We start from the raw sequence: 14,045 nt of genomic DNA on the forward strand, positions 1-14,045 counted from the left end.
CCCAACTTACTTACCGACGTAAGCGGGTATTACCATACTGCGTCAAATATAAGACAAGAAACTAACAGGGGCCTTAGCCGAGTTGCAAACGATTATGACAATTGAAAGTGACAATGCTAAAGTATATGGCATTGACGTGTCACCTTATTAAGGTGCTGATAGATTGAGCATTCGCTTCTAACAGAACATCGAGCATTCGTCGTTTTTATATTTGTCGATCTGAACAATAGAGCCAAACATTGCTATGGACGTTTTCATGAGCAAGAACGCTCGATAAAATTCTCGCTAAAATATTCTCATATTTTGCTCGTATTTTAACATTCGCACAAATGCTCACTACAAGTGAATGCTCAAGTTTATCAGCACCTTTATATGTCATCATCGTTTACAATCGTTTCCGCCAAAACCCGACGATAACGGGAGTGAAGGGCACCGGAGCGGCTAATACATACAATCGCACTGCCGAGAAACTGAGTTGAATATCAACCAGGGTAATATTATCCCATTACATACTAACCTTGGCGGGTCAGGGGCGTGTCTCGCTATGCAAGTCAAGTTGATGTCTGATCCCGCACGAACAAACAGCTCGGGGCCAGAGAGGATCTCCGCTTTGGACACTGTAACAAAACAAGATATCCTTGAACGCTTGAACATGTTTCAGTACGATCAAACATGATTAAACATGTTGTTGCAGGACGCTCATCCGTGCGTTAGCACGTTTTTCAGTACCATATACCTACTATTTATTAAACGGACCTCCGTGGACCAGTGGTTGAGCGTTGGGCTCGCGATCCGGAGGTCCGGGGTTCGGAATCCCGGTGGGGACATATCACAAAAATCACTTTGTGATCCCTAGTTTGGTTAGGACATTACAGGCTGATCACCTGATTGTCCAAAAAGTAAGGTGATCCGTGCTTCGGAAGGCACGTTAAGGCGTTGGTCCCGGTTATTACTTACTGTTGTAAGTAAGTAGTCGTTACATGAGCCATGTCAGGGGCCTTTGGCGGCTCAATAATAACCCTGACAACAGGGTTGATGAGGTTGGTAATTCACCTCTCAACCCACACCATAGAAGAATATTAAACGGAGACGGTTTTTCATCAATTGTATTAATGTTTTTAGAACATACTTACAATATTTGTTTCAGACAACATTTATTGTGACTTCCAAAAGTATACATTTATATAATATATTCATAATATGATTATTATTTTTGTAAAATAATTGCCAATAAAGACGATCAAACGTATCGCAAATCCTTCAATAAAGTATTCAGTAAGTGCCTACTACTTTTTCGTTGTAATAATAAATTATTTTAGCAGGGCTATAACACCAACAAACAAGAGACAAGACGATCTTAATTCCATCGCAACTTGACTCTAAGCGCTTTTATCTGTCTATTACAAAAGTTTTAAACTTCAACAATCATCCTTCTGTTCCTCAGACTTCGGAATTTACGCTTTTATGAAGTCCTGGGAGCAGACAACATAACATAGAACCTGTTCAGCTGCTTATCCGCATGCATGTCGTAAAATCCGACAGAGAAGATTATGTCCTTTCTAAAGTCTATCTTGACTCAAAAATAAACATTTAAGTAATGCTATTAACCCTACTATTATATATGTACAAATTTTCCTGTACCCAAAGGTTGCCTGGAAGAAATTGCTACATGAGCAATAAAGCCGCTTGTTTTGCTTTTCTGTATCTGTTGTCTGCATTTCTGTATCTTGTGACTCGACAATGTTCGCATCGGGAATCGAACCTGGACCAGATAGTGAGCTTAACGCTCTAACCACTAGACGATCGAGGGCGTTAATTGTAATGCTGTATATGACTTAAGTATTTGGATTTCATCGTCGATATAAAACTACTTACCAACAACAGTGAGTCGAAAGGACAAGCTGATTTTGGGTTCAGTCGAGACCTGGCATTCATAGACACCAGAGTCCCTTGGTTGTGCTGGAGCTATTCTGAGGGTCCATTCGTTAGAGTTGTCCACGTGTAACGCTGCGAAACGAGCATCGCTGCTGTATGTGTGGACTCCAACTGTCAAGATGTGGAGGTCGCGCTTGCGGATCCACGAAACCTGAGGACAAAAGAAGACATGTTTAAGGGCTGGGTTTGATTGATAGAGGTTGTATCCCGGCGTGATGCTTGAAGAACCCAATCTTGGAGGGACTGCTCATCCTATTTTCTTTCGGCAATTTGATGAAAATCGGCACTCAGCTACGAAACTCTTCTCCTTACGCTTTCAAGATAAAAAGTATTTGTCAGGCAAATGTGCTTCATCTTAACACGTTCACTGTGTAACTGAAAATTAGACATCAATGCTATGTACATTAAATTTATGTAAGTACATAGACACACTATGGGAAGAAAAAATGTGCCCCATATATGGGACATGCACGTATGAATTTCAATTTATTGCCACATGTGGTTCATTCACCTGTGAACGTGTTAAAAGACGTCGTTAGTTTCTATCCGGGATATCTATTTGAGTCAAACACGAAACTATTTGCAATAAGTATAACAACGCGTAGGTTTGTATGACGTCGTCTGTATTATTGCAGTCTCCAATCCCAAATTGCGTATTACCGTACGTCTGCAGTAAGCCTAAGATTAGACAGTCTAAGATGAAGTCTTAAAAGGTACTCAGCATAATTAAATACTTATTTTTTAAAAACTTCTTTAAAAAGCTCTTGGATCCTTTGTGGTAATTCGAGCCTTCATTGTAGGCTTCAAAGGGCTAGAATGTAAAACTTGTTAAATTAGGCATTTAAGCTTCAAATAATGAATTATAATACCCTTAAACTTCCAGGCCTTATGACTTACCTAACTAAAATTTTAATATACGTTCCAATTACGGTTGAAATTAGGTTCTGCGACATTTCGCTTAGGCTAGTAAATTTTGGTAGGTGCCCTAGGGGGTAACTGATTTATAGGTAGTGCACGGTTCAATAAATAGCCTGGCACCTCATATTAAGCAGAGTGGAAGGCGTAAAACAAACTCGCTCGTCGGGCGCCAATTAATCGCAACGGGTAAAGGGTAAGTTTACCCTGGTTTGCGTCCCGCTTGGCTTCGCTTGCAAGTAAGGTGTTGGTCTCACTGTGCGCGACTAAGCGACAGGGAATGTACGTTTACAGTTACACTTCTACAACTCGCGCCCGTAATAATTCTTAGTGGTAAAAGGGAAGTTTCCTTGGTTTGCGACCCGCTTGGCTACACTTGTAACGGACACGTCCTTCCTTCTATACGCGGCAAAGCGACAGAACGATGGACGCACTCTCGTACTATTACATACATAGGTACACGAACTTACGGTCACGAGTATTAATATGAAACACTTTGAACCATGTCACATTAACTTTTTTGACAAATTGAACCGTAAGTCTCATTAAATGTCAAATATGATAGTGCGACAGGGTTCTAAAGTGGGTACATGATATTGCTCATGACTGTACATACATAAACTTACAGCCTTAATCCCTGGGTGGATCGAGCCATAAATAATTAGAAGATTCTGTAACAAAAGCATACATGGACGTTATGAGCGGACACGGACTTGTAAGCGGGGTGACGGGTTACACTAGAATAGAAAGCAGGAAAAACACGGTCACGAAATCTTGTATCGATCACATATTTGTGCGCTCCCGATTACAAGATGTGTACTGCGCTGCTCTCGGTACTAAACTGGCCGACCACAATATGACCGCCGTAGCTTTCGTGGGGGTACTGCGTGTACAGGGGGTTCCAAGTTTTGTACCAAAAATTAACAATATTTATCTTGAACAAGAACTTGAAAATATTAATTGGAATGTATGTAAAGAGTTTGAGTGTCCATTAGCCATCTATAATTTCATAAACAGTAGCCTCTCAGAATGCTATAAAAAATCAACATTTATTCATAAATTAAGTGTATCTAAACGAAATAAACAACCATGGGTTTTTGGACCCGTAGCAAGAGCATGTGAGAAAAGGGATACGTTATTTCTAGAATGGACGAAGGATACAAAAAATATGGTAAAAAAACTCGAATACAATAAACAAAGAAACAAAACCAATAAATTAGTAGAAAAACATAAAAATGAATATTATAAAAATGAAATATTTATACACAGAAAAGATATAAGGAAACTTTGGCATATTCTGAATGAAATTTCAGGCAAAATTAGTTCTAAAATTAATGATGTAATTGGTAGGGCATTTCAATCTTTTGGTTCCGATAAAAGTATTGCTAATATGTTTGCTAGGACATTTAAAAATAGTGTTCAAGACTTGATACCAAACTGCAACATCAGACTGCTTGATGAGGGTTTATATAAGCAACCACTAGATAAATCAATGCTATTTAAAAAACCAACCGTAAAACAGATCCACTCAATCATCGGTAACATGAGTAGTAATAAGGCACCTGGCATTGATGGAGTTCGTGCAACGGACCTTAAGAAAATAGCTGACAAGATAGCCGATGCAATAGCCCACTTTATTAGTGTTAGTATAAAAACTGGTATTTACCCCAATGAGCTCAAGACTGGATTAGTGCGGCCGATATTTAAGGGTGGTGATAGTAAAGATAGTACAAAGTATAGACCGATAACAATGCTTCCTATCATTGATAAAGTTGTGGAGAAATTTATCAGTAATCAAATACATGAGTTCTATACCACCCATGACGTGCTGTCACACAATCAGTACGGTTTTCAGCCTAACAAAAGCACGACCATGTTGCTGTCTAGGTTTGCTGATGAAATAAATAAACATCTCAATGACAAAAAACATGTGCTTATTGTATTGATAGATTATACTAAGGCATTTGATGTGTTACGACACGAACTGCTTGTACAAAAGATAGCCGACACAGGCGTGAGGGGACGGATTCTTGAGTGGTGCAAAAATTACCTTGATAACAGGACCTACCATGTGAAGATAGGAAAATCTTGTAGTGAAAAAGTTTACGTGACGGAGGGAACCGCACAAGGATCCGTTCTTGGCCCACTACATTATCTGTCGTACGTCAATGACTTAAATAACTGCATCAAAAATTGCAGTATCTATCAATTCGCAGACGACACATGTCTAGTTTCTGCAGAACGAGATTTAAAAGACGCGGAACGAAAACTTCAGCAAGATTTTGATATTGTATGTCGGTGGTCTCATGACGCTGGACTTGTGTTGAATGGAGAAAAGACAAAACTGCTTCACGTGCACTCCAACCAGTCACGAACTGTCACTATGGTAAAAATTATAGGGCACAATCACCATTGTTTGCACAATGTTGATGCTCCTAAACACTGTGACTGTTTGCCACTCCAGCAGGTTACAGAACAAAAATACCTCGGACTAATTATTGACACTAATTTTAATTGGGAGGCTCATATAGACTCGGTATGTAACAAGTTGCGTGCTGTCTTGGCAAAATTTTATATTATCCGAAACAAAATACCATACCAAGTCAGACTGGCAATGTACACAGCGTTAGTAGAAAGTATTGTATCTTACGGGCTTAGCAGCTACGGTCGTACATTTAAATCTTATCTAGACCGGATATACAAACTACAAGTAAGACTACTGAAAATGATAATACCCTATAATATAAAAAATAAATTAAATAACGACTATGATCTTTTCTATTTCTGTAAAATACTACCGGTCCATGTTAAATTTAAACTCCAGATGCTAAAAGAACAATACTTTAGAACTGAAATACAGGATCCAATATCACACTTCAAAATAACTAGGCAGGTAACAAATCATATATTAAATAAGCCCAAATTTAACAATTTTTACGGTAAACGAGTGTCTAATTACATCGTACCTGACTTAATAAATCAGATACCAATTGAAATTAGGCATAAAATCACACCAAAAAACCTCAACAATATATTAAAAAGGTACATGTTTGAAAACCTACAAAGTATGTGACTTGATGTGTGAATTTGGAGCACCCTGTTTACTATCTTGTTTACTTGTTTGCTGCTTGCCAGTTTCTCGGAATCGCCCGCTCATACGTAGGTATGATGCGCCTCACTTGTGGCGAATTACCTATCCTACCGGTTCTTTCGTCCATGTATGCGTTTGGCGTTTGACATGTGTACTTTATTTGTTGAATAGTGTTATTAATTAATGGTATACTTCTGAAGTACAAACTGTAACAATAGCGGAATATTGCATTGAGACAAACCTGCAAGGTTTAGCAATGCGATTCAATTGTATCCTTATGTAAAATGTTTTCAACAATAAATAAATAAAAAAAAAAAAAAAAGACCCCTCGCAGCGACTATTGATACGAATTCCCAAGGTTATGATGAAGGGTATGGTGACAAATGAACAGCACGTTGCCGACTAATACATCGTGTTAGAAAGGATAACATTTCACACAAGACGATTTCTATACATTTTAGTGGGCGCTATGCAGCACATAACATAAATCTTACTTCTGAACACCAATAAAGAAGAAGAAACATACGTGTGTGAAAGACGTGAGTACTTCTCTTCTGTCGTGTGGGTTGTGAGGTGGATTAGCAACCCCATCAACCCTGTTGTCAGGGTTATTATTGAGCCGCCATAGGCCCCTGACATGACTCATGTAACGACTACGTACTGACACCAGTAAGTAAGTAGTAACCGGGACCAACGGCTTAACGTGCCTTCCCAAGCATGGATCATCTTACTTTTGGAGAATCAGGTGATCAGCCTGTAATGTGCGTGTGACGTGAGTACTGAGATAACGACTGAGAGAGATACGGTCACGAGCATTAAAATGATACACTTTCAAGCCATATAACACTAAGTTTTTTGACAAATTGATCCGTAAGTCTCATCATCATCAGCTGTACGACGCCCACTGCTGGGCAAAGGCCTCCCCCAAGGATCTCCCCGACGATCGGTCCTGCGCTGCCCGCATCCAGCGGCTTCCCGCGACCTTCACCAGATCGTCGGTCCACCTTGTAGCGGGCCTACCCACTGAGCGTCACGTCGTGGTCGCCATTCCAGAACCCCTCCGCCCCAGCGGCCATCGGTTCTCCTCGCTATGTGTCCTGCCCACTGCCACTTCAGCTTTGCAATTCTCCGAGCTATGTTGGTGACTTTAGTTCTCCTGCGGATCTCCTCATTTCTGATTCTATTGAGCAGGGTAAAACCGTAACCAACCAACCAACCGTAAGTCTCATTAAATGTCAAATATGATAGTACGAGAGGGTTCCAAAGCGGGTACATGATATTGCTCATGACTGTATATGGAAGAGAAATACATCATGTTGTGGCGACCCCACTTAGAGTGGGATAAGGACAGAAGAATGATGAGTACTGCAATTTAGATTACGATCAATATTTTCCCTGCTGAATAAAACAGATAATATCAACAAGATATCTTAACTGAATAAAGAGGAAGTTTACACTTTCAACTTAGATAATATAACATAAACAAACTTTATATTTCACAAGAAACAGATAGACGAGGGTTTATGTTTCTTGTTGTTGTGAGTGTTTTTGAATTAATTAGATAAATAATGAAACGGCGTCTTAACGGATCTAATTACGGACAAGATATCTTGGTAATTATTCACATCTGAGGATCTAAATCACAATAAACACTTTGAATATCCATACTATTCGAAAATTATCTACACTTTTCAATAACTATGTTGGCCCCGATTCAGAAATCGAAAAGGAAAAGGACGGATGATTGACAGCTCTTAATTTTAGCAAGAATGAGTAAATGAATGAATAACCCGGGCGAATCAAAAAGGTACCTCGTTGGTATGCAAACCGTTTGACGTGTGCTGTCAGTTTAATTCTGTCGGGTCATTAGCCAATGCAAAATTGTTATAGGGTTGTTTTAGATTTGTGCTTAAAATTGACGTGTGTTGTATACATTTTATGCTTGTCGTATACCCGTCTCTTTTCTTTTCGGCAGAAAATGACAGATATAACTTAAACTTATATATTTATATAATTAATTCCATATCGCTATGGGCGTGGGCAAAGCAACGAATCATTAATTAGGAAATCCGCAGGTAATTCTGATATTCGTATTAAGTTTGATTTGGTTTGACTAATCGGTTTTCGTAACGGTTAGCTTGCAATACTAAAATACATTGGTAAATCCATAATTTACTCAATCGTCATGCCTACAATTTTTACGGATAAGAAACTTTTTTTATACGTAAAATATTACTTACAAATACAAATATACTTTATTGCACCAAAATAAAATAAATAGTTACAAAAGAGCGACAAATGGCGGCATTTTCGCTAAAAGAGATTTCTTCTAGATAAGCATAAGGCGAGAAAATATATAAAAAATAAAGGATGCACAATAAACAAATATATGTTGATATATGTTGTTATTTATATATGTTGTTGTTGTTCCCAATTTGCCACCAAGTCACTATACGCCTGCAAAGCAACCAGCCCTTTACTTACCCTCTCTTAGCCCCCGTATGCCCATCTACAAACACTTGCACTCTAAATTACATACTGTCACAGTCAGGCGACTTAGAACTGGAGGCTTCTGCAGATTTATCTCTCTAGAACTTGTAATTATGCGGAACCTCACCGAAAGCGATCTTTTCGTTGTCGGTTTAAATTCTACAAAGCGACGCGATAAAAGACGTAAGACGCTTGGTAACTTTTGCTAGAGTGTTCGGTTTCCCACGAAATACATTTTATAGCTGACGTATATTATATACAATTTGATAAACGAGCAATGGGACTTATTATCGTCTGTAATGTTTACTGTCGGGGCCAAATTTTACAATCATAGTTATGTGACTGAAGAATAATACGATATTTATATATGGCGGCCCCAATGGTTCACGTTTAAAATAAAAATGAGATACAGAGGCTCATTGGCTACCAAAAACACCCACACGTATTTTCAATTTTGTACCTTTTTCAAGATTTTCTACATTATTTCAGATATCATTATTTCGTCTTTCTTAATACATTTATTTTATTTTATATGATTTATTTCATATGTATTTCTAAGGAAGTTGACAACTAACTGAAAAAAATAAAACACCCAAATCGAAGATAAAAAAAGGAAAATTGGAAGAAAATTTGACCGAAAATGTTACAGTTGTTTAAACTTCGCCGAAGAATAATAAACACATGGAGCAGTCATGGACTCTGAAAATATTTCTTAGAACTGTTCCTGAACTGGTTTTAGAAACATCATTAAAAAGTGCTCTTTATAGGGGCAAAAAAAAAGTAGGTAATTGGCCCTCAAAGATTGCAAGACAGACAGATTTGAAGGACATTCTCATACATTGTTAGTTCCTTCTAATGGTTTTTAAGATGCTGACCTGTTCCCGTTTCTGATGTGTCCAAGCCTAGAATTCTAATATCGATTAAAATTCTCGCGGCATCCAACTTTTTTCAGAACTTCAGATCCAATGAACCAATTTAACTTTCATTTGAATAGAGTTAAACTCATTTAAACTTGATTTGAATATTTATCGACACAAAATTGTTTGTTGACTTTAAATACTTTTGGGATATTTGTATATTGTAAGTACCTAACACATTTTTCTTATAGAGTACGGTCACGAGTACTAGTATGTTTAGTTTGAAACCATGTCACATTAACTTTTTTGACAAAGTAAACCGTAAGTCTCATTAAATGTCAAATATGATAGTGCGACAGGGTTCTAAAGTGGGTACATGATATTGCTCATGACTGTACACCTGCTTACATCAAAACCAATGGCATTGGTGAACCCACTAATCATTTGTACACAAAAACAATATTAGTCAATAAGTCACAGAATCAAAAAATTAAAAATTTGTGGTATTTTTACTGAATAGTAATCTCTACCTAGGTAGTGCTGTATGTAATAGATTAGGTAAGTTCAATTTGTATACCAAAAGTTTTAGTTTTCTGAAATATCTATGCAGAGAATTATGACAAGTAATGTGGTACATATCTAATAAGTTTTCCGTTAGTCCCAGACAGTAAACGGAAATTGATTTCTTTTTCAATAAAACCCGATGACAAGTCCCTTTGTGACACTTGAATTGTTTCTTTTCGTCAATGTCTTCTTTGTTCTAGAGACGCTACAAAAACATAATTATAACTTACACTAATGATGTATTTTTTCCAAATACTTTAATACATGTAATAAAATATTTTTGAAGATTTGAAACAATTTACCTACCTACGTAATTTCATAATAAAACTTAATTAAAATTTACTTATTTTTAGTCTACACAGTACTTATTTTTAGCATATATATTCTGTATTTATTTTATGCGTGATGTACGCCTTTTGAGGTAGTCAAATTACTTTTCATTTAATAATTAGAACAGTTCTTTAGGAGTCCACGTGCCGGTTAACGCGAATTACGTCTTAATATGAATTTAGGTAAGTACATGAAAGTCGAACGTCTCCACCATAAAAGCGAAAGACTTACGTTACATTATAACGTTTCCTCTGAATGAATCAAATAAAGATTCTCTTTATAGCTTAATGAAGACATAAAATCTGATAGTCTTTGAAAGACTGTATTAATATCATTTTGCGGCACAGGTAAGACGCACTTTGATGGGCATACTCATAATTATTTCGCTGGAAGACGAGATGTTATGTTCGGTGAAAATGTTATATGGATGACTATTATTATATTAATGCTTAAAAGTATACGTAGCTCAATTTGCGAAGGAAGTCTTAATAATCGCACGCTACATAATGGATGCTGCTGGAAAGAGTTGAAGAAAAGTGAACCATATTGATACCGTATAGAGAACCGGAGAGGAAATATGATTGACCACCTGATACGACACGATTCATTAATAACAAACATTATAGAAGGAAAAATTGAAGGGAAGAGAGGAAGGGGTAGACCTAGGATAACATTTATGAAACAAATAAAAGAGAAGGTGCAGATCGTGTCGTATCGGGAGGTGAAGGTTTTGGCGGGAAGAAGAGAAGAATGGCGATTACTCCACCGACAAGAGTGCAGTTCTTAAATAGAGAGAGAGACATAATGGATAAAATCGATAAACTAAGTTAAGTAAGCTGGCCTAGTATAAAACGAAAAATAAAAAAAAAATGGCTTCAACGGAATATAAATCGCGGACAGAGGCAAAATAATGCTAAACAGACTTTAAGGCTTTAATACCTTACCTGGCTAATAGTTTTCTAAGTGACTTTCTCAGTCTACAAGGATACACTTTGAAGAAAAGCTAGATAGAAAATCGTGTACATACACGTGTACGCTTTGATCATAAACAAATTGATATCACGTGGTTTAAAACCAAAATATCATATTATTATGTATTCCACAAACATACACCAGAAATTTAACAGCATAATTGGTTTCCAAGATTTGCGTGTCGTTCTTGGAACCTCTATTTAAATTTGGGATTTGACTTAATTAGTGTCTTCTTCTTCGATCGTGTGGGTTGTGAGATCAATGATCGAGCTGATCAATTCCGGTAACTATATACTTATATCTCGTCCAGACTAATCATCATCATCTCCCTAGCGTCATCTTATTTTTCACAGGGTCAGCTTACCTAACCTGAAGATTTGACAGCTAGGTACGGTATTTTGTAGAAGTGACTGCCAATCTGACCTTCCAACCCGAGAAGGGAAAACCAGCCTAGTGAACATGCTACACACGTTCAAAACGTTCATTGACTGTATTTAAAGTAGGTCCCAAATTTAAAGCCCTTATGAATCAAAGTTCAATCGGCTCCAATTCGAGTATCAGAACTGGCCTAGACGGAACATGTTTGACAGTTTGACAGGCCAGAGGACGGTACACGAGAAAGTCCGACAAGGCTAAACATGTTCAAAGCTACTCCACACGTCCATATTCATCCCTCGTCAATATTCCAATGTTTGTTGGATTGTCCTGTTCCCTTATTTGTTGATTTGGCAAGCCGGAATTTATGATTGGTTTATGGAAGTTTTATGTTCCCTTTTGTCTCTGTACGTATTTTGATGATAGATGAGTAATGGCAGGTTTTTGTAGACACCTTCTGCCTGGTAAGGAATCCGTTTGAGGTGTTCCTTTTCGACGGATAAGAAAATTAAAGGTACGTATTATAACATTAGAAAGTGTCTGCAGAATAATTTAGCGCTAATATTAATGTAACTGGGTTGTTCTTCTTTTTTATCGACAATGATCTGTCCTTCGTTCTGCTTCTGATAAGTTATGTTTTAGAATTTTATTTCATGTTTTGATTGTCCAAAAATATAGTTATTTTATTATACTCAAAATACAAGCAAAATACTAATCGGTTCCTCAATTAGTTATTAACGTAGCTTGATCGTTTTTCACAAAATTATGTGACAGAGTGGTAAATTGAAATGCTGTCTCCGATGAAAAGGGCCACTCTGTCACAATATTTTTTGGAATGCGCCTGCAAAGAAAAGTATGTTACCAAGATAAAGGGAACCACTAAATAGTCCTCTACAGACACATCTTTATATGATGTTTTAAAATATTTATTGCCGTTATAATTTTAAAGATGTTAAATCCGATAAATCGAGAAAATGTCTTTTTATTGTCGATAAAAAAGAAGAACGACCCAACTTCACATTGCGATATGGCTGACGATATGGCAAATAAACTCTATAAAAATAGTCTAAGTTGGTAAATAGTAATCTTATTACTGTAATTATAAGGACCACTACGACATATAAAAGCCTGAAGGAAACCCTATGGTACACATACGCGGGGTAATGAGAGATTTTCCCATTAATATCTATAAGTAAATAGGTTTCTCTCGTAGCTTCATTAATGCTCGTTCCCGTGTTTGCAGTTATGGTGAATTCAGATCCTCAACTTTCTTTGTGGGATGGATATCATGCATGAATTACAACTGTACTGGTATGTTTAACACATAAACAGCCTATATACGTCCCATTGCAGGGCACAGGCCTCCCGTCAATCAACCGGAGGGGGCAGGATCCCCCCTGCCATACTCCACCACGCTGCTCCAATGCGGGTTAGTGGAGGTGTTTGTACGGCTAATATCAACGGACCAACGGCTTAACGTGCCCTCCGAAGCACGGAATCATCTTACTTTTTCAGACAACCAGGTGATTTAAGCCTGGAAAGCCCTTACCAAACAAAGGACAGTCTCACAAAGCGATTTCGACAATGTCCCCATCGGGAATCAAACCCGGACCTCCAGATCGTGAGCCTAACGCTCTAACCAGTAGACCACGGAGGCTGTTAGGTGGAATGTTTGTGGTATGTTTAATAACTTTCCCTATTACAAATATGATAAGCCGCCAGTTCTTGGTAATTTGTAATTAAGCAAGTATGTAATCGTTGCATGATAATATTTTTATTATTGCGCTTTTTTCGTGTCATGCTAGTGTAGAAAACGATTTCAAAATAAAAACAATTCGGATCACTGAGTAAAACAAAATATAGCCTTAAGATGACACTGTAATACATAAAATACTTACGGTTATATTAATTATGTTGTTATTTTATGGGTTTTTATGTCTTATTAGTGTATGGTTCACAACATATAGTATAATATAAATATGTTTATAGGTACTTACAAAACAGAATCCTGTGTAATTTCCCACAATTTTCTTCATTGTGCGATCGGTGTAATAACAAAATTGCGAGCGTTCTTCTCATTCCACTTATCTGGTCTAATGACGTGATTTATCTTGGTACAGGTATGTTATGTAAGCAGCTAAGCTTATATGTTGGGAGCACAGAGCAACCCCTATGGACATCGCAAGAGGGCAGTCGCGCCGCGCGTCTATATTTTTTATACTACTTTTTTAAATAAAGCTATACAATACATATAATAAGATTAGATATAAAATACTCGATATTATAAACATCATCATGAATTTATTTTAAATGCGATTAAATACTAAAATTTAATTAACCAACCGTCGGTACGTGGGTACCTATCAGTTAAGAACTATTAAGAAGTAGTGACGTAGAATAAGGAATAATTCTACGTACAGAACGGCAACACCCCGCTCCCCACCAGTGGCTGTGCTAGGTTTACCTCACCCCCCGTCAGTCTATGGGCGTCAGATACAGTGTACGATAACGTCAAT

At 37.4% G+C, this 14,045-nt stretch overlaps 1 protein-coding gene across 4 annotated transcripts in view; it reads right to left on the reverse strand.

Moving 5' to 3' along the window:
• The window catches only part of LOC126370988 (hemicentin-2-like), a 540,644-nt gene that overhangs the window by 13,460 nt on the left and 513,139 nt on the right, over positions 1–14,045 (reverse strand). For all 4 annotated transcript variants that reach the window (XM_050016173.1, XM_050016174.1, XM_050016177.1 and 1 more), the window contains exons 4-5: positions 1,876–2,086; positions 518–617 (exon numbers count right to left, since the gene is read on the reverse strand). In XM_050016173.1, the coding sequence (XP_049872130.1) occupies positions 518–617; positions 1,876–2,086 (311 nt within the window). The remainder of the gene's footprint in view (positions 1–517; positions 618–1,875; positions 2,087–14,045) is intronic.

The sequence above is a fragment of the Pectinophora gossypiella genome, chromosome 11, assembly GCF_024362695.1.
Source record: "Pectinophora gossypiella chromosome 11, ilPecGoss1.1, whole genome shotgun sequence".
In the NCBI taxonomy this organism is placed as follows: domain Eukaryota; kingdom Metazoa; phylum Arthropoda; class Insecta; order Lepidoptera; family Gelechiidae; genus Pectinophora; species Pectinophora gossypiella.